Source organism: Thamnophis sirtalis, unplaced genomic scaffold (genome assembly GCF_051295495.1).
Source record: "Thamnophis sirtalis isolate CommonGarterSnake01/CBP01778 unplaced genomic scaffold, rThaSir2_p1.2 scaffold_17, whole genome shotgun sequence".
NCBI classification, from domain to species: domain Eukaryota; kingdom Metazoa; phylum Chordata; class Lepidosauria; order Squamata; family Natricidae; genus Thamnophis; species Thamnophis sirtalis.
Window position 1 is genome coordinate 1,847,234 of NW_028261397.1, and position 27,334 is coordinate 1,874,567.

General features: G+C 50.7%; 2 protein-coding genes across 2 annotated transcripts in view; one reads left to right on the forward strand and one right to left on the reverse strand.

Annotated features, from left to right (window-relative positions):
* The window catches only part of GIT1 (GIT ArfGAP 1), a 44,563-nt gene extending 35,005 nt beyond the window's left edge, over window positions 1–9,558 (forward strand). Inside the window, 7 exon segments of the mRNA XM_087702899.1 lie at window positions 129–369; window positions 605–658; window positions 1,862–1,889; window positions 2,006–2,080; window positions 3,642–3,828; window positions 4,714–4,777; window positions 9,181–9,558. Coding sequence (XP_087559025.1) covers window positions 129–369; window positions 605–658; window positions 1,862–1,889; window positions 2,006–2,080; window positions 3,642–3,828; window positions 4,714–4,777; window positions 9,181–9,393 — 862 coding nt within the window. The 3' untranslated portion in view covers window positions 9,394–9,558.
* A 4,824-nt stretch (window positions 9,559–14,382) lies between these two features.
* Window positions 14,383–27,013, reverse strand: TP53I13 (tumor protein p53 inducible protein 13). Its single transcript, XM_087702831.1, is given in 7 exon segments — window positions 14,383–14,696; window positions 14,699–14,740; window positions 17,624–18,203; window positions 19,375–19,515; window positions 22,011–22,089; window positions 23,330–23,391; window positions 26,855–27,013. Coding segments are annotated over 7 exon segments (1,050 nt in total). The 5' UTR covers window positions 26,933–27,013; the 3' UTR covers window positions 14,383–14,628.
* Between the last annotated feature and the right edge of the window lie 321 nt (window positions 27,014–27,334).

A 27,334-nucleotide genomic window follows, 5' to 3' on the forward strand; every position in this document is an offset into this window, starting at 1 on the left:
ATGAATTCTTGTGATTCTTATGAATTTTGTGATTCTTATGAATTCTTATGAATTCTGGCGATTCTTATGAATTCTTGTGATTTTTATGAATTCTTATGATTCTTATGAATTCTTTTGAATTCCTTCAGATTCACAAAGCTGCAGTCGGAGAACCTGCAGATCCGTCAGCAGGCGGGGCCCGTCCACCCAGCAGCCCCCACCCCCACCGAGCGCCCCGAGCACGGCCACGTGCCCTCCGCCGTAACGGGAGCCCACCGGCGCGACCGCCACGCCTTCTCCATGTACGAGCCGGGCGCCAGCCCGCTCAAGCCCTTCAGCCAGCCGCCCATGGATGACCTGGTTAGCCGCCTGCAGCCCTTCCACCCCGGGGTGAGTGTCTGTGTGCGTATCGTGGCCCTCCCAGTCCTTGGGGGGGGGGGGTGTTTGAGCCAACATGTGAGTCTAAGCGGCTTTTTAGCAGGGGACAAAAACAAAGTTTTTGAAGGAGCAAAAATGGCAGGGGGCCCTTGTTGCACAGATTGGGAAGAAGCGTGCAATAAGTGTGCGTAGCTCAGGGAAAAGTGTGACCTAACACACACCTCTTGGCCTGTTTTCACGCTTCCAGGAATCGGAGGAAGATGGGATGTATTCCGTCCACAGCCAACCCAACATTTACCGAGTAAGCGAGTTTTTGGAGGAGACGGAAGAGGCCCTGCCTTGCGTGTCTTTCTCCCCTTGGCTGCTCCCTATGGGGGGGTTTCCAGGACCCCACCCCACCAGGGCATTTTCCCCACTGCCCACCCCTGGTCCTCCCAGCTGACCCGTCCCCCCTTCTTTTGGCCTGCCAGATCCGGAAGGGGGCTCCATTTCGGCCATGCCGTTCCCTCCCTCCTCTTCTTCGCTGGTGGTGGGTCCGCGGAGGGCAGCGGGCGCCACTTGGTGAGTGGACACAGGCTGCATTTTGGGGGGGGGGGCTAGAGGGGGCTTAGAAGCACATGAGCTGCTGTTCAATGTACCCATCAATCAAGGCTGATTGCATGATATTTATCTTACCTAATGTTAGTTTTTCTCCTCATCCTATTTCACTGTTTGATTGAAGATTGGGAGTTTTTTGTTATTACTTAAAAAGCAATAAGGAAAAGGGAGGGAGGATGAAGAAAGGCAAATGGAGGGAGAGATGGAGAAAAGGGAAGGAGGGAGGAGGGAGGAGGGAGGGAAGGAAGGAAGGAAGGAAGGAAGGAAGGAAGGAAGGAAGGAAGGAGAAAATAAGTCATTAATGTGAAAAATAATTATAGAAAAGAAAGGAAAAAGGGGAGAGAAGGAAGGAAAGGAATGGAGGGAGGGACAGAGGGGAGAAAAGGGAAGGGAATGAAAGGGAGGGAGGGGGGAGGAAGGAAGGAATGGAAGGAAAAAATAAGTCATCAGTGTGAAAAATAATTATGGAAAAGAAAAGAAAGGGAAAATAAGAGGAGAAAGAGAAGGAAGGAGGGAGGGAGGGACAGGAAGGGAGAAAAGGGAAGAAGGAAGGAAGAAGGAAGAAAGGTAAATAAAGGAAAAGAGACAGAAAAACAAGAAATGAAAGAAAAAAAGAAAGAAAAAGAAAGAAAGAAGAGAAAAAGGAAGGAACGAAAGGACAGAAGAAAAGAGGAAGAAGGAGGGAGGTAATAATGGAAAGAAAAGAAGAAAGAAGGTCAAGAAAAGAGAAATGCTTTCTCCATTTGGGAGAAAATTAATATTGGGGGGGGCTGGTGTTTGCTCTGGAGCTCGGTGTCGCCCAGGTGGAGACCCCCAGTGGGAGACCCCCCTCCTCACAGTGAAGAGCATTCTTCCATAACCCCTGCAGATGTCAGGATTTGCTTCCCTGCATCCCCCTCCCTTTCAGGTGGGTCCAGACAGTGGCTCCACCAAAGGTACCCAGGAAACTCAATTTGCAAGCCCCCCCCAGCCTCTTTCCCCCACCCCACCCAACCACCCCCAATTCCATGGCCTGATATTTCCCCCCCCCCTTCCTCCTTCCTCCCCAGAGCGGGAAACTGGACCGGCACGGCAGCGGCACCGACAGCGACTACGACAACACGCAGGGGAGCGACCTGCCCCTCAGGTGAGCCGGCTCTCACCTGTCCTGGGGGAGGGGCTGTCTGATCCCATTCTGTGCTGGGGAGGGGGCTCTGCAGACCCTCCGCCTGGGGGGAGAGATCAGACCTTAGCTTTGCTTTTGGAGTGAGATTTGACTTATTAACATTGATTAGTTATTGATTAGTTGATTGACTTATTGATTGTCTAATTGATTAATTGACTTATTGTCTGATTGATTGACTTATTGATTAGTTGATTAATCTTATTGATTAATTGATTGTCTAATTGATTAATTGACATTGTCTAATTGATTGATTGATTATTGATTGATTAATTGATTGATTAATTAATTGATTGATTGATTAATTGGCTTATTGTCTAATTGATTAATTGGCTTATTGTCTAATTGATTAATTGGCTTATTGTCTAATTGATTAATTGGCTTATTGATTAGTTGATTAATTGACTTATTAATTGATTGACTTATTGTCTAATTGATTAATTGACTTATTGTCTAATTGATTAATTGACATTAATTAATTGACTTATTGATTGATTAATTAATTGATTAATTGACTTTTGATTAATTGATTAATTGGCTTTTTGATTAGTTGATTAATTGGACTTATTGATTAATTGACATATTGATCAAACTTCTGAAATGCCCACTTCCTTCATAAAAAGGTTTACAATTAAATTGCTCTAATAAAAATATTAAAAACCCAATACAGGTAGTCCTCAACTTACAACAGTTTGTTTAGTGACAGTTCAAACTTACAACAGCACTGAAAAAAGTGACTTTCCCCCATTTTTCACACTTACAACTGTTTGACTCACATTATGACGGTCACAGTGTCCTGGGGTCACGTGACCCCCTTTTGCTTCTGACGAGCAAAATCCAGGGGGAGCCCGATTCACTTAATAACCATGTGACTAACTTATCAACTGCAGTGATTCACTTAGCAACGGTGGCAAGAAAGGTCGTAAAAGGGTCAAAACTCACTTAACAAAGGTCTCACTTGACGACATACAGGTTGAGCTCAATTGTGGGTCGTAGGTCGAGGATTACCTGTATTTAAGGTCGAAACATTTAAAAATAAAATTTAAAACAGCCTTATAAAATGACCCAAAAATGTAATTTTGGTGGGGGATTTGCACCAGTGGTGAAATCTTCACTCCCCCCCTCATTGGTTCTGTGGGCGTGGCTTGGTGGGGGGGAGTCATGTGAGTGGGTGGGCGTGGCCCACTTGTTTTCAGTTTTTAAAGCATTTTTTTTCGGGCAAATAGGCAGTAAAAAAAACGATTTAAAAGTGGGGGGAAAGCTTCCGACGATCGCCCGGCTCACAGCTCAGCCATGCAGTCCTTGGAAGCTTTTTATTTTACTACCTGTTTGCAGAACCAACGGCAGTCTTACCAACCGGTTCGGCTGAACCGTGCTGAACCGCGAGGATTTTCCCCGATTTGCACCCTTGTCCCCCCCGGGGTTGAGACAAGCAAGGGGGGGGGGGCTCACTCAAGGGGGCAATCCTGCTTTTCGTAACCTGCCCCTCCTTGTCCTTTGCCGCCCCCCCCCCCCCCCATTCCAGCTGCATGGACGGGAAACGCTTCCTGGATCTGGGGAAGGAGGGAGGATTTGCACCTGGAACCTGAGCTGCTGGAAGGGGACCTGGACGGGGGTCTCCCCAGCACAGAGGACGTCATCCTCAAGACCGAGCAGGTCACCAAGAACATCCAGGAGCTCCTGAGGGCCGCCCAGGAGTTCAAACACGACAGGTCAGGAAGAGGCTTCCCGGAGCCCTTTTTGTGGGGGGTCCTTGGGGGGGGAGGGGCTTTGGTGGGGATGGAGGAGACCTCTCTAGCCAAGGATGATGGTCTTGGGGAAGGACCTGGGGGGGAAGAGCAAGGAGGCTGCATGATGAGGAAGCTCAATTACTTCGGGAAAGTCAAATTTGGGGTGTCTGGGATACTTTCCCAACACATTTTTAAAAATAAATCTAGGATTTGATTAGAATTCATTCAAAATCGATCTCCGTTGTTAAGGGAATGATTGATACTTCCCAAAAGATGCCCTGGCTGGGGGATTCTGGGAGTGGAAGTCCTCCCCTCTTAAAGCAGGCTGGATGGGGGATTCTGGGAGTGGAAGTCCATCACTCTTAAAGCAGGCTGGATGGGGGATTCTGGGAGTGGAAGTCCATCACTCTTAAAGCAGGCTGGATGGGGGATTCTGGGAGTGGAAGCCCACCCCTCTTAAAGCAGGCTGGATGGGGGATTCTGGGAGTGGAAGCCCACCCCTCTTAAAGCAGGCTGGATGGGGGATTCTGGGAGTGGAAGTCCATCACTCTTAAAGCATGCTGGATGGGGATTCTGGGAGTGGAAGTCCATCACTCTTAAAGCATGCTGGATGGGGGATTCTGGGAGTGGAAGCCCACCCCTCTTATAGCATGCTGGATGGGGGATTCTGGGAGGCCACCATATTTTGGAGGGTGGGTCAGTTGTCATTTCAAACAGTCACTAAACAAATGGTTGTAACTCAGGGTTGTAAGTTTAATGCCGAACCCCATTATCTTCAAAAACCGGGGTCCCCTCGCCTTGTACGACAAGGGATCTCTGGGCTCCACTCATCCTGGATCTTACTCTGTCCCTGTTTCCCCCCAGCAGCTTCGTCCCCTGTTCAGAGAAAATCCATACGGCGGTCACGGAAATGGCCTCGCTTTTCCCCAAGGTAAGCAGGCGAGAGCAGCGGTGGGCTTCATATTTTGTTACGCACGCGATTTACTTGCGCGGGCACCTTCCCTGTATGTGGCCGGCCTCAAACACGTGCCTAAATAGGACAGCATAGATCCGGGGTGGGGGGACAGGCCCACCCACGATTTTCTGCTACCGGTTCGAGCAAAGCAGCCCGAACCGGCTGAATGCCGCTCTCTGAGCGAGAGGGCGTTGCCCACTTCCGACATGCGGAGAAGTTTAAAAAAATTCCTTGTGCGCATGCACAGAGGGAAAAAGCTTAAGATGGCGGCGGCCACAGCACCGCCAAGAGATCCGATCCGGGCCGCGTGTCCGGCTGAGCTACTTCGTACTCGACCGAACCGGGCCGAACCGGTGGGAACCACCTCAGATTCCGGCTAAGGGGAGTTATGGATGATGTTCCACCGTGAAAGACCCCTTCCCCGGGGTCTCCCCTCCTAGCTGGCTGCATTTCAGCAGTGCTCAGTAACTCTCGGGGGTCTCCAATCTTGGGAGTAGAGATGGGAAGGCCTGGGGGTGGGGGGAACCCAGAAAAATTGGGGGGGGGAAACAAGGTTTCTTTTTCCTGTTTTTTCTGGGTATTTTATGAAAGCCAATCGTTTTCAAAAAACTGCATTTTTCCCGGTGTTTCCCCTCTCTATTGGGATCGTTACTTGTGGACTTCAACTCCCAGAATTCCCTAGCGGGGCTGGCTGGGGAATTCTGGGAATTGAAGTCCCCCAGGTGTTAAAAGTGTCCAAAGTTGGACATATCTGAGCCGAGGTGGCGCAGTGGGTAGAGTGCAGCACTGCAGGCCACTTCAGCTGACTGTTATCTGCAGTTCAGCGGTTCTAATCTCACCGGCTCAAGGTTGACTCAGCCTTTCGTCCTTCCGAGGTGGGTGAAATGAGGACCCGGATTGTTGTTGGGGGCGATATGCTGACTCTGTAAACTGCTTAGAGAGGGCTGAAAGCCCTATGAAGCGGTATATAAGTCTAACTGCTATTGCTATTGCTATTTTTAAAAAGTTTTTTATTTTTATTCTCTCATATATAGTTACGGGAATACATCCACATAGTTATTGTTCTTATTTATCTTTATCAGTTTTACATGTTTGTTTTTTTCCATATCAGAGGTTAAAATATACATTCTGGGTTCCTTTTGTTTACCATCCGCTGCATCTATTTTGTCTTATCCCCACCTATTTTTCCTTTTCTTTCTCCCTCCCTCCCTCCCTTCTCCCTTCCTTCCTTCCTCCTCTCCTTTCCCTTTCCTTCTCCCCTTGCCTCTCTCTACTCCTCTCTTCCTCTTCTCCTTCCTACCCTCTCTCCTTCTCTTTCTATTCCTTCCTCCCTCCTCTCCTTTCCTCTTTCTTCCTTCTCTCCCCTTTCCTCTCCCTACTCCTCTCTTCCCCCTCCTACCCTCTCTCCTCTTTCTATCCTTTCCTTCCTTCTCTCCTCTTTCTTCCTTCACTCCCCTTACCTCTCCCTACTCCTCTCTTCCTCTTCCTACCTTCTCTCCTTCTCTTTCTATTCCTTCCTTCCTCCCTCTCCTTTCCCTCTCCCCTTTCCTCTCCCCTACTCCTCTCTTCCCCCTCCTACCCTCTCTCCTCTTTCTATCCATTCCCTCCTTTCCTCTTTCATTCTTCCCTTTGCCTCTCCCCTACTCTCTTCCTCTTCCCCCTCTACTTTCTCTTTCTGTCCTTTCCTTCCTCCTCTCTTCTTTCTCCTTCTCTCCCCTTCTCTCTCCCCCACTTTCTATCCCTTCCTCTCCTTTCTTCCTTCTCTCCCCTTCCCTCTCCCCCACTCCTCTCTTCCTCTTCCTCCTCCTACCCTCTCTCCTTCTCTTTCTATCCCTTCCTCTCCTTTCTTCCTTCTCTCCCTCTCTCTCTCCTCCCTCTCTTCCTTCCTTTTCTGCTATTGTGGTTATCTCTTTTCAACTCTGAACTGGTGTATTTTCGGTATTCCTGCAATTCTTTCCTATTTCCTTTTGTTCGTTATCATGTCTATTTTTCCCCTCTATACCTCATTCTTGAACATATACTTATATTAATACTTTCTTTTCTATTTTTCTCCTCTTGCCCCCCCCCCTTTTCCATTTAATAAACATCTCTGATCAAAGGAGAAGGCAAGAGGATTCCCCTTGTGGACTTCAACTCCAGAATGCCGCCTGAGGAATTCTGGGAGTTGAAGTCCGCAAGTTGCAAAATGGCCACGGTTGGAGTCCCCTGCAGTGAAGGATGGGGGACCAGGAGGAGAATTTGGGATGGCGGGAGAGGAGGGAAGGCGCTATATAGAATCCGTGGGGCTTTGAGTTGGGGGAATTGGAACAGCCCCCGCCCCAATCCACCCTATGCTGCAACATTTGCACTGGACCTAAAATGCACCAGGTTTTACAGTTGTGGAGACGCTTTGTATAAAATCACATTATTTGAGTCATAGAATAGAATAGCATGGAATGGAATGGAACGGAAGAGAACAAGGAATGGAATAGAATAGGGAATAGCATACATAGAATAGGAATAGACTAGGGAATAGAATAGGATAGAATGGAATTAGAATAAAGAATAGAATAGCATAGCATAGCATAGAATAAGGAATAGAACAGAACAAGGAATGGAATAGAATAGGGAATAGCATAGCATAGCATAGAAAATAGAATAGAATAGGATAGAATTAGAACAAAGTATAGAATAGAATTAGAATAAAGAATAGCATAGCATAAGCAATAGAACAGAACAAGGAATGAAATATAATAAGGAATAGCATAGCATAGAATAGGGAATAGAATTAGAATAGGATAGAATTAGAATAAAGTATAGAATTAGAATTAGAATAAAGAATAAAACAGCATAGCATAGAATAGAATAAGGAATAGAATAGAACAGAACAAGGAATGGAATAGAATAAGGAATAGCATAGAATAGAATAGGAAATAGAATAGGATAGTATTAGAATTAGAATAAAGTATAGAATAGAATTAGAATAAAGAATAGAATATCATAGCATAGAATAGAATAAGGAATAGAACAGAACAAGGAATGAAATAGAATAGGGAATAGCATAGCATAGAATAGGGAATAGAATAGCATAGAATAGGAAATAGAATAGAATTAGAATAAAGAATAGCATAGCATAGCATAGAATAAGGAATAGAACAGAACAAGGAATGGAATAGAATAGGGAATAGCATAGCATAGAATAGGGAATAGAATAGAATTAGGATAGAATTAGAATAAAGAATAGAATAGCATAGGAATAGAATAGGGAATAGAATAGGATAGAATTAGAATAAAGTATAGAATAGAATTAGAATAAAGAATAGAATAGCATAGAAGAGAAGAGAATAAGGAATAGAACAGAACAGAACAAGGAATGGAATAGAATAGGGAATAGCATAGCATAGAATAGGAAATAGAATAGAATAAGGAATAGAATAAAGTATAGAATAGATAAAGAATAGAATAGCATAGCATAGAATAAGGAATAGAACAGAACAAGGAATGAAATAGAATAGGGAATAGGATAGAATTAGAATTAGAATAGAATAGAAATTGGAATTAGAGTAGAACAGAAGAGAAATCTTTATTGGCCAAGAGTGATTGGACACACAAGGAATTCGTCTTTGGGGCAGATGCACCAAAAAGAGGCCGAGGTTAACCTTTTGTCCTTATGGGAAGTCCTCGACTTACAACCACAGTTGAGCCCAACATTTCTGTCGCTAAGCGACAGCTATGTTTTGCCCCATTTTCGTGCCACGGTTGTTAAGTGAATCGCTGCAGTGGATAAGTTAGTAACCAGGTGGTTAAGTGAATTTGCGTGTCAGAAGATTGTGAAAGGGGATCGTGTAACACCCTTCCCCCCCCCCGGGACACAGCGACCGTCATAAATACGAGTCCATTGCCGAGCATCTCAATCTCGACCACGTGATGCCCTGGGGATGCTGCAATGGTCCTGAGTGTGAAAAACGGCCGTAAGTCACTTTCTCCAGTGCCGTCGTAACTTTGAACCATCCCCGAGTGAACTGGTGCAACTCGAGGACTCCCTGTAGATCTACCGATTGCCAGGAGCTTGAAATTTTGACCTTGGGGAGGCTGCGACTGTCGTAAGTGCGAAAAACGGTCATGGGACCCTTTTTCCAGGGGCGGGGGCACCGTTGTAGGTTCAAACGGTCACTAAGTGAACCGTCGTAGGTCGAGGACTACCTGTAGATACCTGCCACCAAGAGCTTGAATATTGGCTCGGGAGATGCTGTAGTAAAGCAATCAATGAATCCCCCCCTTTTTTGGGGGGGGGAAGGAGGCCTGTCGTAACTTTGAACGAGCAGTAAGTGAACCGTCGTAAGTCGAGGACTGCCTGTATCCCCGGGATCCTGACTCTCGGCCCGTCCTCTCGCCCGCAGAAGCCGGCCCTGGAGACGGTGCGCAGCTCCCTCCGCCTGCTGAACGCCAGTGCTTACCGCCTGCAGAGCGAGTGTCGCAAGACGGTCCCGCCGGAGCCCGGCGCTCCCGTGGACTACCAGCTCCTGACGCAGCAGGTCATCCAGTGCGCCTACGACATCGCCAAGGCCGCCAAGCAGCTGGTCACCATCACCACCCGCGAGAAGAAGCAGTGAGGGGCGGGGAGGGCCCCACCCCTTTCCTCGTTTCTGCTATGCCCCTCCTCCCCTTCCGGAAGGCTCCTCCCTCTACTTGGCGCAGGATCAGAAGCGGAGGGGGGGCAGAATCCTGGGCAGCCCAGAAACTGTGTGTGTAAATACCCCCTCCCTCTGCCTCCCACCCACCCCGGGAAGGACCTTCGGAGCGGCCCTCCCGCCCCCCCCCCCCCCATATATAGTGCGTGGATCTCTCCATCCGTGTCCCCCCCCCTCCCTCCCCTCCTGTCTGTATAGAGAGAGAGACCAAGTGTATTTATCTGGCAAATCCCCCTCCCCACAATAGTGTTAACACTGGAATAGGGACATCGAGGAGCCACTAAGATTGGAGCAGCCCCCCCCACAAAAAAAATCGGGGCTTTTCTCACCCTCCCCTCCTCCCCCCCCCTTTCGAAGCAAAGACCGATCTCTCCCTCTTTGCGATCCAGATTTCCCCCCCCCCGCTCCCGATTTTTCTCGTTCCTGCATCCACACCCTGGCGGGGGGACGGACGGACGGACGGACGGACGGGGGCGTTGTGTGTATGTGTATGTGTGTGTCTCCAGTCGCCCCCCCACCCCTCCTCCCCGCCCGCAGAGAAAGCTGTGAAGCTGAGGCCAGTTGTGGAGGTAGAAGAGGAGAGGGGGGGGCCAGCAGGGTACCTGGGCGCTGCGCTGGAATCTCTGGTTTCGAAATCTTGTACATTTGTAACAAATAAAAGAGGATGCCAACGGCACCCGGGCGTGTGGCTTGGCAGCGGCTGGGCGGGCAGGGCTCTCGCCGCAAGCGGAGACATTTGGAGGGGGGGGCGACGGGGGACCACAAACCCAGCCCTGGGGGTCCGTTGAAGGAGTCGGTCTGTTGCAGGGACCCAGGCGATGGGGGTTAAATTAAGATTGAATCCAAGTGTTTGGACCGAGGCTTCCCAAATCCTGAAGGCGACTCCTTGTCCCGACAAAACCCCTTTTGATGTGAATTGCTCTCCTTCACCTTCGGCAAAGTCCCGGCAACCGTCTTTCCAGGGCGAATTGACAACCACAGACCTTATCAGGCTTGGAGAGGTGCCAGGCCGAGATCTTCTAAACTCCATGCTGTAGCAGCAATTCCTTGGCAAGGAGTCAGGAGCAGATCTTCACCCTAATGAATTGAACGCATTGTCTCCTGCAAACTCCTCTCCCCTTTCGCTCCTCTTTTATTCCCTCTGGGAGGGGCCATTCACCATCCACCTGTATCCTTACTCCCAAGTCGAACTAAGTGTCTCCTGCAAACTCCACTTCCCTTTCGCTCCTCTTTTATTCCCTCGGGGAGGGGCCATTCACCATCCACCTGTATCCTTACTCCCAAGTCGAACTAAGTGTCTCCTGCAAACTCCACTCCCCTTTTGCTCCTCTTTTATTCCCTCTGGGAGGGGCCATTCACCGTCCACCTGTGTCCAAGAGCCTGAAGCAAACTCCTTGTCCCGACAAAAAACCCTTTTATTAATTGACTGTGAATTCTGCTCCTTCACATCCAGCAAAGTCTTTCCAGGGTGGATTTACAACCACAGATCTTATCAGGCTTGGAGAGGTGCCAGGCCGATATCTTCCAAACGCCAAGCTGTAGCAGCAATTCCTTGGCAAGAAGTCAGGAGCAGATCTTCACCCTGATGAATTGAACTCATTGTCTCCTGCAAACTCCACTCCCCTTCCGCTCCTCTTTTATTCCCTCTGGGAGGGGGCCATTCACTGTCCACCTGTGGCCTTACTCTCAAGTCGACCCCTGTTCTTTAGCTGCTCCCTTCCTCTGGCAACTCTGCGCATGCGCACACTGGGAACAGGCTCCAGCTGTTCTTCTGCCTCGCTGATGTTTGACTCCGAAGGCAGCTGATAACTAGCATACGGCCCTGGCCCCCTCTCTGCCTCCGACACGGAGCCCTCATCCGAGCCTCCCCCAGACTCCAGGACTGGCCCAGGTTCCTCCCCACCCTCCTCACCGTCTGATTCTGCTGCCAGTTCCGCAGACCACTGGCGGGCCACAACACCCTTAGTGCTCTCTGTGGCTGGTTGTTTTCTCGTAGAAATTTCATGACCGAACTAGGTAGCATCATCTGGGCTAAAAGTATTAGATTACACTCTAGCACTGATGATGTTGTTTAGTTGGGTCATGAAACGTCTGGAAAGAAACCCACCCATCTCAAGAGAGCACCAAGGACCCCACAGTCCTTCCTCGCTTTCTATCACTGATAATGTTCCATCGTTGGGTCCTGAAAGCCACCAAGCTGAGAGAGCACCAAGGATCTCCCAGTGCTGCCGTTCCTCTCCCTCTCCCTTTCTTCAGCACTGATGCTGTTATCTAGTAGGGTCATGAAACATCTGCACAAAAAACTACCAAGCTCAGAGAGCAGCAAGGACCCCACAGTCCTCCTCCTCCTCCTCTTTCTCCTCCTCCTCCTCTGTGCAAACCTTCTCCCTTCCAGCATTGATGATGATCCCTAGGTGGGTAATGAAATGTATGCAAGAAAACCACCATGCTTGGAGAGCAACATGGACCCCACAGTCCTCCTCCTCGTCTTCCTCCTGCTCCTCCTCCCCTGCAAACCCCACTCCCTCTAGCACTGATGATGTTCCCTAGTTGGGTCATGAAACGTCTTCAAGAAAACCACCGAGCTCAGAGAGCACCAAGGACCCCACAGTTCTCCTCCTCCTCCTCCTCTTCTTCCTCCTCCTCTTCCTCCTCCTCCTCCTCCCCTTCTCCTTCTTTTCTTCCTCCTCCTCTTCTCCTTCTTCCTCCTCCTCCTTTCCACAACCCCTACTCCCTTCTAGCATTGATAATGTTGCCTAGTTGGGTCATGAAATGTTTGCAAGAAAACCCCCAAGCTCAGAGACCACCAAGGATCCTGAAATCTTCCTCCTCCTCTTCTTCTTCTCCTTCCTCCTCCTCTTCCTCCTCCTCCTCTTCTTCTCCTCCTCCTCTTCCCCTTCTCCTTCTTTTTTCTTCCTCCTCCTCTTCTTCTCCTTCTTCTTCCTCCTCCTCCTTTCCACAACCCCTACTCTCTTCTAGCACTGATGATGTTCCCTAGTTGGGTCATGAAACATCTGCAAGAAAACCACCTAGCTCAGAGAGCACCAAGGACCCCACAGTTCTTCTCCTCCTCCTCCTCCTCCTCCTCCTCCTCCTCCTCCTCCTCCTCCTCCTCCTCTTTCTTCTCCTCCTCCTCTGTGCAAACCTTCTCCCTTCTAGCATTGATGATGATTCCCTAGGTGGGTAGTGAAATGTGTGCAAGAAACCGCCATGCTTGGAGAGCAACATGGACCCCACCGTCATCCTCCTCCTCCTCCTCCTCCTCCTCCTCCTCCTGCTTCTTTCTCCTCCCTGCAACCCCACTCCTCTAGCACTGATGATGTTCCCTAGTTGGGTCGTGAAACGTCTTCAAGAAAAACACCAAACCACCAAGGACCCACAATCCTCCTCCTCCTCCCTGCAAACCCCCCCCTTCCTTCTAGCCCTGATGATGTTCCCTAGTTGGGTCGTGAAACGTCTGCAAGGAAACCACCCATCTCAGAGAGCAACCACAGTCCTTTCTTCTACTCCTCCTCCTCCTCTTTGCAAACTCCTCTCCCTTCTAGCACTGATGATGTTACCTAATCAGGTAATAAAACGTCTCACCCCCCCAAAAAATCACCCAGCTCATTTCAAACCTTGGGAAAAGCTTGTGCGTTGCATACCCTTCCTTGGCCTGCACACTCGAACGGCGGAGGAATTGTGGGGTGGGGGTGGGTGGGAGCCCCCCCAGTGCTGAGCCTGGGGAAGCTGGAGGGCTGGCCACCATCCTCTTAAGAGGGTTCATCCATACGTGTCCATACCATGAAGCTGATCTTCTTCGCCTTGACCAGGGCGGTTAAAAAGGGCGAGATGTGTAAATTCTGCATTGTGGATTTTTTTGGGGGTGCCCATGTGGAAGAGACGGGCCCAGTCAGGGGGACAGGACTTCCTGCCTGTCCCCTACCCCAGGGGGTCTCCAACCTTGGCAACTTTATGACTTGTGGACTTCAACTCCCAGAATTCCTCAGCCAGCGCATGCTGCGCTGGCTGAGGAATTCTGGGAGTTGAAGTCCACAAGTCATAAAGTTGCCAAGGTTGGAGACCCTTGCCCTAACCCTACCCAGTGTATGGACTTCAACTCCCAGAATTCCTCGTTCCCAAACCTGAGGGAATCCTGGGAGTTGAAGTCCACCCGGGCGAAAGATGCCACGGATGAGGAACTTCGGATTCAATCATCCGTCAGAGACCCGAGAAGTCCTTGACTTGTGACAACTGGGTCCCGAATTTCCGTTGCTAAGCAAGGGGACGGCGGTCCCCCCAATTTTGCAACCATTTTCGTCATCCCTGGAGGTTTTTAAGGAGAGGATGGACAGCCTTTTGTCCGGAATGCTTTAAGGCAGGGATTGGCGAACATTTTTGGCACCAGAACCAGAATGCGCTTCCATGCGCCTGCATCAGAGCACCGGTTGGTGCATGGAGGCCTGGGTTTTTTGGCTGTTTTGACCCAAAATAAGCTGAAAAAAACATCCTGAAAATGTCCCCCAAAACGGCCTGTTTTGTGGCCTTTTTCTGGTGCCGGCGAAGAGACCATCGAGCCAGAAACCAGAAGAGCAGCTGGCGATGGTGCGCTTAGCCATAGAGAGGGCTCTGCGTGCCACCTCTGCCGTCACTGGTTTAGCGTCTCCTGCTCGAGCAGGGGGTTGGACTAGAAGACCTCCGGGGTTCCCTCCCAACCCTGTTATTCTGTGTTCTAAATCGCTGCCGTTGTTAAAGCGAATCATGTGGTCGCTAAGCAAATCGGTTGACTCCGGCGGCCAGGAAGCTTGCAACCGATGGTCGCGCGACTCCAGGCGCCCGGAACCACCCCCATAAAACAGGCGGGTTGCCGCAGCACCTGAACTCAGATCGTACGGAAGGCTGCGACGGTTGTTAAGTACGAGGAGCCAGAAATTGAGGGCCGTTGTAACTTTGAATAGGGATTTAAAGAACGGTTGTAACTTGAGGCCCAGCGGGTTCCTTTCCATGCCGCCTTTCACATCACAACAGTTTGTCCGGGGTAATATAAGGTCTCCTTCCTTGGGCCGGGGGTTAGTCTAGAAGATCTCCGAGGGCCCTTCCAGTCCTAGGATTCCTGCAGCAGACAGGGGGGCCTTTGGGCCAGTGGCCCCTCCAAGCAGCGCATGCCGGGCGAGGCCTTCAGGCGGAGCTCTCGTCCTCACTGGAGGAGCTGGGCAGGAGCTGTGGCGGCGGCTGCTGCCGTCGGGCTTCGTCCGTCTGGGGCGGGAGAAGAGACGGCGCTTCATGATGGCTGCGGGAGGGAAGGAGGGAGGGAGGGAGTATGAGGGAGGGAATAAGAGAAAGAAAGAGAGGAATATAAGGAAGGGAATGAGAGAAGGAGGGAGGGAGGAATAGGAGGAAGGGAATAAGGGAAGGAGGGAGGGAGGAATATGAGGAAGGGAATAAGGGAAGGAGGGAGGAATATGAGGGAGGGAATAAGGGAGGGAGGGAGGAATATGGGGAAGAAGGGAAGAAGGGAGGGAGGAATATGAGGAAGGGAATAAGGGAAGGAGGGAGGGGGGAATAGAATATGAGGAAGGGAATAAGGGAAGGAGGGAGGGAGGAATATGAGGGAGGAATAAGGGAAGGAGGAATATGAGAGGGAATAAGGGAAGGAGGAAGGAGGAATATGAAGGAATAAGGGAAGGAGGGAAGGAGGAATATGAGGAAGATAATAAGGGAAGGAGGAATATGAGAGGGAATAAGGGAAGGAGGGAAGGAGGAATATGAAGGAATAAGGGAAGGAGGGAAGGAGGAATATGAGGAAGATAATAAGGGAAGGAGGAATATGAGAGGGAATAAGGGAAGGAGGGAAGGAGGAATATGAAGGAATAAGGGAAGGAGGGAAGGAGGAATATGAGGAAGATAATAAGGGAAGGAGGAATATGAGGGAATAAGGGAAGGAGGGAGGGAGGAATATGAAGGAATAAGGGAAGGAGGGAAGGAGGAATATGAGGAAGATAATAAGGGAAGGAGGAATATGAGAGGGAATAAGGGAAGGAGGGAGGGAGGAATATGAGGAAGGGAATAAGGGAAGGAGGAATATGAGGGAATAAGAGAAGGAGGGAAGGAGGAATATGAAGGAATAAGGGAAGGAGGGAAGGAGGAATATGATTAAGGGAATAAGGGAAGGAGGGAGGGAGGAATATAAGGAAGGGAATAAAAAGGAGGGAGGGAGATGGGAAGAAGGAAGACAAAAGAAAGGAAGGAGGGAGGGAGGGCAATGGGAAGGAAGATAATAAGGAAAGGAGAGGAAGGAGGAAGGGAGGGAGGGAGGGAGAAGAAGGAAGACAAAAGGGAGGAAGGAAGAGAGGGAAGAATGAAGAGAAAAGGGAGGAAGGAAGAGAGATGGGAAGAAGGAAGGGAAGGAGAGACGAAGGAGAAAAAAGGAAGGAAGGGAGGGGCAATATGAGGAAGGGAATAGAGAAAGAAAGAGGAATATGAGGAAGGGAATAAGGGAAGGAGGGAGAATATGAGGAAGGGAATAAGAGAAAGAAAGAGAAATATGAGGAAGGGAATAAGGGAAGGAGGGAGGAATATGAGGAAGGGAATAAGAGAAAGAAAGAGGATATGAGGAAGGGACTAAGGAAGGAGGGAGACTATGAGGAAGGGAATAAGAGAAAGAAAGAGAGAAATATGAGGAAGGGAATAAGGGAAGGAGGGAGGAATATGAGGAAGGAATAAGAGAAAGAAAGAGGAATATGAGGAAGGGAAGGAGGGAGGAATATGAGGAAGGGAATAAGAGAAAGAAAAGGAATATGAGGAAGGGAATAAGAGAAAGAAAGAGGAATATGAGGAAGGGAATAAGGGAAGGAGGGAGGAATATGAGAAAGGGAATAAGAGAAAGAAAGAGAGGAATATGAGGAAGGGAATAAGGTGAGGGAGGGAGGAATATGAGGAAGGGAATAAGGAAAGGAGGGAGGGAGGGAGATGGGAAGAAGAAAGACAAAAGAGAGGAAGGAGGGAGGGCAATGGGAAGGAAGGGAATAAGGAAAGGAGAAGAAGGAGGAAGGGAGATGGTAAGAAGGAAGATAAAAGAAGGGAGAAGGAAAAGAGATGGGCAGAAGGAAGAGAAAAGAAGGGAGGAAGGAAGGGAAGGAGAGAGGAAGGGGGGAAAAGGAAGGGAGGGAGGGGGTAATATGAGGAAGGGAGAGGGAGGGAGATTGGAAGAAGGAAGAGAATAGAAAGGGAAGGAGGGACAGAGGAAGGGAGGGAGGGAGATGGGAAGGAAGGGAATAAGGGAAGAGAGGAGAAGGGAGAAAGGAAGGAATAGAAAATAGGAGAGGGAGGGAGGAAGGGAAAAAGAAGAAAGGAAGAGGAAGGGAGAAGTTGGGAGGAAGGAAGAGAAAACGGAGAGCAATGGGAAGGAGGGAGAAAGGAAGGATGGAAAGAAGGAAGGGAAATGGAAGGAAGGGAGAGAGGGAAGGAAAGGAGCGAGGAGTGGCAAAAGAAGAAAAGAGGGAGATGGCATCAGAGGGTGGCACCATCTGGCACCGGGAGTCATAATCTGCCCTCAGAGGGCAGCAGATGCTGGAAAGCCCACGTTGCTGCCAGCGAGATATGGGAAGACCCCCTCCCAATTGGGGAGGGTCTGCATTGGGGCTGGCTGAGATTGCTAACTGGCCTATTAAGAAACCACTTTGGGGGGAGGGGCTGCAGGGGGGAGCCTTTCTCGGCTGGCAGGGGAATTCTGGGAGTTTGGAGACCCGCCTCTTAAAAGCAGAGCAACCTCCGATCTTGGCGACTGAGGGATTCTGGGAGTTGAAGTCCACAAGTCTTAAAGCTGCCAAGTTTGAACACCCCTGGTGGTTTTTGGCGATGTGTCCTGCCCTGTGCCCTGTTTTTATTTTTTCCCTAAAATTATATTAGTAGTCCTCGACTTACGACCTCAGTTGAGACTCTCTGTTGCTAAATCGAAGCGATTGCCGAGCTGCGTCCAGTTTTATGACCTTTTCTACCCCGGCCGTTAAGCAGATCACCGCGCTTGCTAAGCAACTGATCCGCTCACTAAGAATGAATCGTGGTCGTAAGTTGAGGACTCCCTGTATTTGGCAAACGCTCCCAAATTGGGCGCGTCTGTCGCCTCCCCCACCCCCTCCCAAAAGGCACACTGGGTGCCACAGCCTGGGCTTACCGGCCACTGTTTCGTGCCCCTCCTCGCTGCTGGTCATCCAGTAGAGACTCGGCCCGCGTCGGCATTTCTGGTGCAGGCGGGTGTAAAGCACGGCCAGGGTCAGGAGCACCAGCAAGAAAGTGAGGGCGCTGGCAGCCCAGGCGGCTTCCTCCGTGCGGGGAGTGGGCACACGGGGAGCCCCCTGCAGAGCCTCCGTTTCTTGGGCGGCCACCGGAGCACGCTGGCTCTCCAGGCACCGGCACCCACCGGCCTTGTGGGCTGCCTCGACCTCCGTGGCTACGTTGGGCAGAGGTGGCCGCATTCCTCGCTTGGTGGCACGGTGATGCCCGGGCACCAGGCTGGCACCGCCGGGGTGATTCGGGAGGGTCCTTCGGGCCGTGTCAGCGGGCTTCCAAGCGTCCTCCTCCCTGAAGGTGGGCCAAGTTACGGCCAAGCGGCTTTGGTCCTCCTTTGCCGCCAGTCCGTTGGTGCCACGCAGGGCAGGGTGAGGGAGGAAAGCCGCCCGCCGTCGCCTGGCATATGCCCGTAATTGCTGGGGCAATGGCAACCTCTCCCAGGGGTGGAGCAGCTTCTGGAGCGACTGGAGGTTGGAAGGATTCGGGGAGGGGAAAAAATAGCAGACTTGAGCTACATCCTCGATTTATGACCACAGGCTTTCCGAGCCAAACCTTTCTGTTGTTAAGCGAAACATTTAAGTTAATTTTGCCCCATTTTACAACCTTTTGTTCCACTGTTGCAGGGGTGGGTTCCTGCCAGTTCTAAGCTCTTCTATAGAAGAGGTTCCACAAATCTACCGTGCCGTTTAGAACCGGTTCCAGGTCCGTCCCCCCCCACCGCCCGCCTGTCCGCACATCATCAAGATGAAGAGAGAGAGGAGGAATTCTGGGACTTGAAGTCCACAAGTCTTAAAGCTGTCAAGTTTGAACACCCCTGGGGGTTTTTTTCCTAAAGGGTTAGGGGTGCAAGGGTCTTGTAACTTGACAGCTTTAAGACTTGCGTGCTTCAAATGCCAGAGTTCCTGAGCCAACATGACTGGAGGAGGAATTCTGGGAGTTGAAGTCCACAAGTCTTAAAGCTGCCAAGTTTGAACACCCCTGGGGGTTTTTTTCTGAAGGGTTAGGGGTGCGAGGGTCTTGCAACTTGACAGCTTTAAGACTTGCGTGCTTCAAATGCCAGAGTTCCTGAGCCAACATGAGTGGAGGAGGAATTCTGGGAGTTGAAGTCCACAAGTCTTAAAGCTGTCAACTTTGAACACCCCTGGGGTTTTTTCCTAAAGGGTTAGGGGTGCGAGGGTCTTGTAACTTGACAGCTTTAAGGCTTGCGTGCTTCAAATGCCAGAGTTTCTGAGCCAACATTTTGGTTGCTAAGCAAGAGCGTTGTTAAGTGAGTTTCACCACATTTTACAAGTTGGCCACACCCACCCAGTCACATGGCTGGTAAGCCACTCCCATTCTTTCTCAGCCACCCCACCCCCCCCTTGGTTTTGGCCTAGCCAATGCTGGGAGCAAAAATGGACCCCCCCAACCCCCCCGCATTTCCGGAGGACCTACAGTACAGCAAAAAAAGAAAGCTTAAAAAATAAAAACGAAAAATTCAGAAGCTCAGCTGTGGGAACTTTTTTTAAATACCTTTTTTTTAGTATTTTTTACCACTGGTTTGGGTGAAGTGGCCCCAACCGGTAGCATTTCACCCCTGCTTCCACTGGACTGTTAGGCCTGACGCTCCCCAAGCTGCCCCCTCCCCTATTTTACCTGCTGTGCTGGGCACGCATCTCTGCCCGTCCTCTCCTGCAGCCACCGACGATGGAGGGGGGTCTCCAACCCAGGGGTAGCAAAGGCCACTTCAACTTTGGCCGTGGGGAAGGTGGAGGCCCTGGGAATCCGGGTGAGAGGCTGGAAGAGAGGGGGGGGACAGGGGGTCACCCATTACTCTTCCCCAAGGTCTCAGCAATAGGAGCCTACACTCTGGGGAGGGGAACGATGGGCCCAAGCAGGCAGATTTGGGTGATTGAGAATGAGATGGGGGGGGGGAGGAAAAGGGTGGTGGGGAGGGGAGGGAGAGAGTTGGTCACTTTGCAAAGACCCCTCCCCAGCCGTTCAGGTGCAAGGCCAGTGGAAGTTGCCATCTCTAAGGTTGAAGCAAAAAGAGCCAGGGGTCTTCTCAAGAGGATCCCCTTTGGGACACAGAGAAAGATGAAGAGAGAGAGAGAAAGATGGAGAGAGAGACACTGAGAGAAAGATGAAGAGAGAGAGAAAGATGGAGAGAGAAAGAAAAATGGAGAGAAAGAGAGAGAAAGATGGAGAGAAAGAGAAAAATGGAGAGAAAGAGAGAAGGAGAGAGAAGGAGATGCAGAGAAAATGGAGAAAGAGAAAAATGGAGAGAGATGGAGAGAGAGAGACAGAGAGAAAGATGAAGAGAGAGAGAGAGATGGAGAAAGAAAAATGGAGAGAAAGAGAGAGAGATGGAGAGAGAAAGAAAAATGGAGAGAAAGAGAGAGAAAGATGGAGAGAAAGAGAAAAATGGAGAGAAAGAGAGGAGAGAGAATGAGATGCAGAGAAAGATGGAGAAAGAGAAAAATGGAGAGAGATGGAGAGAGAGACACAGAGAGAAAGATGAAGAGAGAGAGAGAGAAAGATGGAGAAAGATGAAGAGAGACAGATAAGAGAGAGAGAAAGATGGAGAGAGAGAAAGAAAAATGGAGATAAAGAGAAGGAGAGAGAGAATGAGATGGAGAGAAAGATGAAGAAAGAGAAAAATGGAGAGAGAGATGGAGAAAGAAAAAGATGGAGAGAGATGAAAGAAAGAGAAAGATGGAGAGAGAAAGAAAGACAAATAAAGAGATGGAGAGAGGAGGAGGAGGAGGAAAAGAAGAAGAAGGAGAAGAAAAACAACAACAACAAGAAGAAGAACAAGAAGAAGATGATGTCCCAAATTTGCTTTTTCCAAAAGGCAACTAGACTTTTCTTGTTGTTGTTTTTTCCTTTGAAAACATTTTCCTTCTCATCCCAGGAGCTTCTTCGGTTTTGAAGCTCCTGAAAAAGAATTGATGGAGATTCTTGGACGAGAAGCGAAAGGATTTCAAAGGGGGGGGGAAAAAAACCTTTGGGAAAAAGGTTTTGGGAAAAGCCTCTTTGGGACAATCCTGGCCTGGAGGATGGAGAGTTTCCTGGAGACGAAGAAGAAGGCCAGCGATGGCAAAAGAAAGGGAAAAAACCTCCCCTTAATCAGACAAGAGAAATTAGACCTCAAATCCCTTTAACAGCTGCGTGTCAATCAACAAGGCAAAAACAGCTGTCCATGAAATTCAGGCATCAACAGAAGCTCAGGATTGAACGGTGGTGGGGTCCTCGGTGCTCCTGAGCTGGGTGGTTTCCTCGCAGACGTTTCATAACCCCACTAGGTAACATCATCAGTGCTGGAAGCGAGCGGAATATGTAGAGAGGAGGAGGAAGGGGAGGACGAAGAGGAGGAGGAGGAAGAAGAGAAGGAAGAAGGAGGAAGGAGGAGGAAGAGGAGAAGGAAGGAGGAGGAAGAAGAGAAGGAAGAAGGAGGAAGGAGGAGGAAGAGAAGGAAGGAGGAGGAAAAGAGGAAGGAGGAGGAGGAAGGAGAAGGAAGGAGGAAGAGGAGAAGGAAGCAGGGGGAAAGGAGGAGGAAGAGGAGAGGAAGGAGGAAGAAGAGGAGAGGAAGGGGGAGGAAGAGGAGAAGGAAGAGGAAGAGAAGAAGGAAGGAGGAGGAAAGGAGGAGGAAGGAGGAGAGGAGGAGGAGGAGGAAGAGGAGTAGGAAAAAAACACTATAGGGTCCTTAGTGCTCTCTGAGCTGGGTGGTTTCCTCGCAGACGTTTCATAACCCCACTAGGTAACATCATCAGTGCTGGAAGGGAGGAGGGGTTGTGGGGAGGAGGACGAGGACGAGGACGAGGACGAGGAGGGGAAAAAAGAAAGAGATAGAAAAGGAGGAGAACCCCACAGTCCTCCTCCTCCTTCCTACAAACCCCTCTCTCTTCTAGCACTGATGACGTTTCCTAGTCGGATCATAAAACGCTTTCAAGAATTCTTGGGCACATTGTAGCCTGGTGGACCCATACAAATGCACCTCCCAATTCCGCAAAATTGGGCTGGCATCACCCGCTCTGCCCAGGAGGCCCGCCGGACTTCACCCTTTTGGCACGACACCCCCCCCCCTCTGCTCCTTCGAAAGAGATCTCCACCACCTGAATTCCAGAAATTAACCATCATGAAACCAGGATGATGAATGGCTTCCTATTAAAAGGAAGCAAGAAATGGGGAGGGGCTGGTTGAAACCCCCAATCGTGTGTGTGTGTGTGTGTGTGTGTGTGTGTGTGTGAAAGAGAGGGAGGAGGGGGTGCTCTCTTTTTTTCCCATCCTACCTTCAGCCTGGTCAGCCAATCTTGAAAACGATGGTCCTTCGATTCTCCCAAGGCTGCCCCAGTGTTCCCTTTGGAACCACTGCAGAGAAACACAAGCGGAAAAGTTAGTGTTTCCCCCCCAAATTAGACAGAGTCTTATTTCCTTCTGACCCCCGAAATAAGCGCTCGGACTTATTTTCGTGGAGGTCTTAACTATTTTTGAGGTGCAGGAAGCGGCGAGCGTGGTCACCTCATGGCTGCTGCTGTGTTGCGATATTTTCGGGGTGGGCTTATTTTAGCGCATGTGCTGAAAAGCCCGATTGGGCTTATTATCCAGGGGGGGGCTTATTTTGGGGGAAACAGGGCTACAACAAGCACCTCTCCAAGCAGCACCCCGAAATGTGGGGCCATAACTTAAGCAGGCGCAGGTGGAATCACCTGTGCTCGGTAGTTTTCGTCTGAGTTCTGAGTGTAATTGCACGAGGGGACGCAAGCTTGCGAGTTACACGAGACGCTTCTGCAGAGAGAAGGAATTCTGTGAGGGCCGAAGGATCACACCACCCACCTGCTATACGGAACACAGCAGAGCCCTGTGTTGGGGAGTACCAGGTAGCCCTCGACTTACAACCTTTCATTTACTGACCGTTCACTAGTGAAGCTACAACGGTACTAAAAAAGTGACTTACGACCATTTTTCACACTTAACAACCATTGCAGCATCCACGTGGTTGCAGCTGCTTGGCAAATTGACCCATATTTACGACCGTTGTACCGTCCCGGGGTCACGTGATCTCCTTTTGCAACCTTCTGACAATCCAAGTCAAGGGGAAGCCAGATTCGCTTAACGACCGTGTCGCTAACGTAACAACTGCAGTGATTCACTTAGCAATGACGGCAATAAAACGGGGCAAAACTCACTTAGCAAAAGTCATTCACTTGAGAACAAATTTTGGGCTTAATTGTGGTCGTAAGTTGAGGACTGCCTGCATTTATGCTGGTCGCAGTGTTCCTGGGTGGGGTTGGGGGGGGTCATGTGATCTCCTTTTGTGACCTTCTGACAAGCCAAGAGGAAGCCAGATTCACTTAACGACCATGTCATTAAATAGCTGCAGTGTGGCAAGCAAGGGCGTAAAACGGGGCAAAGCTCTGTTAACAGCCGTCTCGCTTAGCAACGGAAATTTGGGGCTCAGTAAGGGTGACAATTTGAGGGCGAGGGGTATGCGAGCTTGCCGGTTTGACAAGATGCTTCAGCAGAGAGGAAGAGCTCTGTGAGGCCCAAAGGATCACACCACCCACTCTTATAAATGGAGGAGTCCTCGTAGTTGCGACCATTCATTCACCTGTCGCCAGGAAGCTCCTGAGCAGGAAAACTCTTCTCATCCACGAAGACGGCCTTGTTCTCCTGGAAAAAAGGGGGAAAACATGGCTGAGCAGTGAGCACCCCCAAAATTCCCTCCGGCCATTTGCTCCCCTGCAGCTGCTGTGGGTGCCGAGTCTGCCTGCCTGCCGAATCTGCGTGCCGAATCTGCCTGCCAGATTCGCTTAACAACCGTGTCACTGTTAACTGCAGTGTGGCAAGCAAGGGCGTAAAACAGCCCTGGGGAGACCCACTGAGGATGGGGGTCAGAGAAGTGCCGAGACCCCGTCCATGCCTCAACCCTCTTTGACACATGTCAAAAGGGGCAGGGCTTCCCATGGGCCAGGCTGCCATCTTGAAATTTTTGACACATTCCCCCCCCCCCCCCCGTTCTCCATTCAGACCCCCCACCCTGCTTCTTTCCAATTTCTTTTTTACAAGCAAGGTGAAAAAAGGAGATGGGAAAATATTATATCCCATAGAGCAGTGTTTCTCAACCTTGGCAACTTGGAAGATGTCCGGACTTCAACTCCCAGAATTCCCCAGCAGTGGTTAGGACAGTGTTTCTCAACCTTGGGCAACTTGAAGATGTCCGGACTTCAACTCCCAGAATTCCCCAGCCAGCGAACGCTGGCTGGGGAATTCTGGGAGTTGAAGTCCAGACATCTTCAAGTTGCCAAGGTTGAGAAACACTGCCATAGAGAAAGGATTTCCCCCCCCCCCCCCAATTCCTGCCTTCTCTTGGCAACTTTGACGCCGAGTCTGCCCACCTGGTTTGAAAACTGGGGGCAAATTAGGGCTTTATAAAAGCTTCTTTCTTCAGTGTTTCTCAATTTGAGGGCCCTTAAGAAGTGTGGACTTCAGCTCCCAGAATTCCCCAGCTGGCTAATTGAGAGCCTTTTAACATGTGTGGACTTCAGCTCCCAGAATTCCCCCAAAAGGTATTTGAGAGCCTTTGCAAAGTGTGGACTTCAACTCCCAGAATTCCCCAGCCGGCTAGTTGAGAGCATTTTAACATGTGTGGACTTCAACACCCAGAATTCCCCAACCATCTAGTTAAGAGCCTTTGCGAAATGGGGACTTCAACTCCCAGAATCCCCCAGCTGGTTAGTTGAGAGTATTTTAACATGTGTGGACTTCAACTCCCAGAATTCCCCCCAAAGCTATTTGAGAGCCTTTGCAAAGTGTGGACTTCAACTCCCAGAATTCCCCAGCTGGCTAGTTGAGAGCATTTTAACATGTGTGGACTTCAACACCCAGAATTCCCCAGCCGGCTGAGAGCCTTTTAGATATGTGGACTTCAACTCCCAGAATTCCCCAGTTAGCTAATTGAGAGCCTTTTAACATCTATGGACTTCAACTCCCAGCTATGTTGGCTGGGGAATTCTAGGACTTGAAGTCCACACACAGACTCTCAAATTGAGAAAGGCTACTTTAACTCCCTCTCTGCATAAGGCCTCTTTTGTGTGTGGTGTGTGTGTGTGTGTGTCTTTGGGCCTTTGTGCGTCACAGGATAATTTGCATAGGAGTTGGGGACTTTAAATGCCCCCTTTCCCTCCCTGAATGCCAGCCTCGATGCCAGGCGCTTGATTTTTGGCAGCCCCACGCCAGCTTCCCTGAGTTTGCCACTTGGGGGAGTGGTCTTTTCCCAAAGAGAGGAGAGGAGGGGTGGGGCTTTGCCCTGGGGAGAAGTGCCAAGGCTCAGCCCTTCTTCTGCAGCTGCTCTGGCAACAAGAGGGCACTGCCAACTTGCTTGGCAAGTTGGGACAGACTGCGGCTGCCACTGGGGCAGCTGCTGATTGGTCCAGGGCAAAGAGGGCGGGAGCCCTGGCTTTCCGGGCGGCCAATGGGGAAGAAAGGGAACGCCCCAAAGACATTTCAGAGAGAGAAAACAGCCCTCGAGTGGTGGGTGGGTCTCAAAGCAAGGCAGCCAGAGGAACTTGGCTGCTGGGTCTTAAAACCCACCAGATTCATCCGAGCGTTTTGCAAAGAGCTGGGCAGAGGGGCATGGAGATAAATTTTGAGGGTTTTTTCCCCCTCTCTCTCCTAAAATCTTGTTTCGGGGAGCACAGAGGAGGAACCAGCAGCAGGGCAAGTTAGGGGTCTGAGGGCCGCCCCCCACCTCTTAATTAATTTCTAAGATTCCTTGCCTCTTTGGGAAGTTATACACTGTTTTTATGCTTTTAATAATTTTATTTGTGTACTGCCCACAGTTCCTTTTGGAGGGAGAGAAGTGTGTGTGTGTGTTTGTGTGTGTGTGTGTGTGTGTAAAGGACAGAAAAAGAAAGAAGTAGAGGAGAGGGGGAGATAAAGAAAATAGAGAAAGGAGGGAAAAAGAAAAATGAAATAAAGAGAGAGAGAGAGAAAAGAGAAGGGGTAGGAGAGAAAAAGAAATAAAAAGAAAAATAGGAGAGAGAGTGAAAGGAGAAAAGAAAAACTGGGAGAAAGAGGAAAAGGGAGATAAAGAAAGGAAGGAAGGAAGGAAGGCGAAAGGGAAAACAGAGGGAGGGAGGGAGAGAGAGAGAGAGAGAAAGGAAGGAAGGAAGGAAGGAAGGAAGGAAGGAAGGAAGGAAGGAAGGAAGGAAGGAAGGAAGGAAGGAAGGAAGGGGAAAAAGCACCAGTGGACACACTTATAAAAACGATGACATTTGATAATAAATAATCAATTAAGGAGAAGCGACCCCACCCAAAGCAGAAAAGCGGGGGGGGAGGGCGGGGGGCAGCGCAAGGCAGGGCTCTGGGGCGGGTATAGGAATGGGGGAAGGGCAGGAGGGGCTCAGCTTAGGTCTGGCTAATCCTTTGCCCCTCCCCCCCTTTCCGGACCCCCCCCCCCCCCACAAGCGGCCGGTCGACCCTTCGTGGGGCCGGGCTGCAAGACGCAACCCTCCGATGCCAAGCCGAGCCCTTCTCCTATCCCTCGGAAGGGGCACGCTTCTCCCCCTCTTCCCGGGCCCCCCTTCGGCGGGGGCAAGTTTCTAGTCCGTAAGGTAGCTAACCAATTCAGCTACTCATTTGCCAGAACTGACGGATCCTAGGCGGAGAAACCAGCTCCACCGGCGAGCCCGCCAAGGCTTTTCCCACGTTCGGGGTCCCTTGAGGGCATCCATACCACTCCGGATTCCTTTCCTCGGGCCCCTACCCTGCAAAGAGGGGGGGCGGGGGGTTCGAAGGGGCTTTTTGGAGAGTCGGGGGGGTCTCCTTTCCCTTCCCTCCCCCGCTCGCTCTGCGCTGCCTTCTCACCCGACCCGATTCACGCTGCTTCGCAGGACTCTGAACCCGGGTTGAGCGGACTCACCCCCCCCCCCCGCGCAACACGTGGCTTGCAAAGGTCGTGGGAAAGCAGAGACCTCCCCCCGCCCGGGAGGACCCCCGACCCGGATTCCTGCTAGGCCCGGTTCACACAGCCCCGCGAAACCCGACCCGGAGCCCTGGGGCCGCCCCTTCCCGGGGTGGGGAGGGGGGAGAGGGCCGCCCTCCCCCCCATCCACTCCCGACGCCCCCGCCTCACCTGCCCACCGCCGCTGCCCGCCAGGCTCAGCACCAAGAACAGCACCGGGGCCCCCGGAGGCGGCCGCGGCTCCCCCATCGGGCCACGCCGCCCCCTCCTCCTCCTCTTCCTCCGGGGCCAGCCGAGGCGGACCCACCGCCCAAGCCAGCCTTGCCCTGCCCAACCCGGCCGGGGCGGAGTCGGGGCGGGCTTCCCCCGCCTTGCTGGACTGGTGTAAAATGCGAAGTGGTGGAGAAGATACAAAATGAAGAGTTGGAAGGGGCCTTGGAGGTCTTCTAGTCTAACCCGCTGCTCAAGCAGGAGGCCCTTTATAAGGCTGGAAGACCCCCAATAGGGTAGCAAAAGCCAATGGAATCCTAACTAAGAGAGGGATTCAATGGAGATCAAGGGAGGAACTAATACCTCTCTCTAGCAATAGCAATAGCAATAGCAATAGCAATAGCAGTAGACTTATATACCGCTTCATAGGGCTTTCAGCCC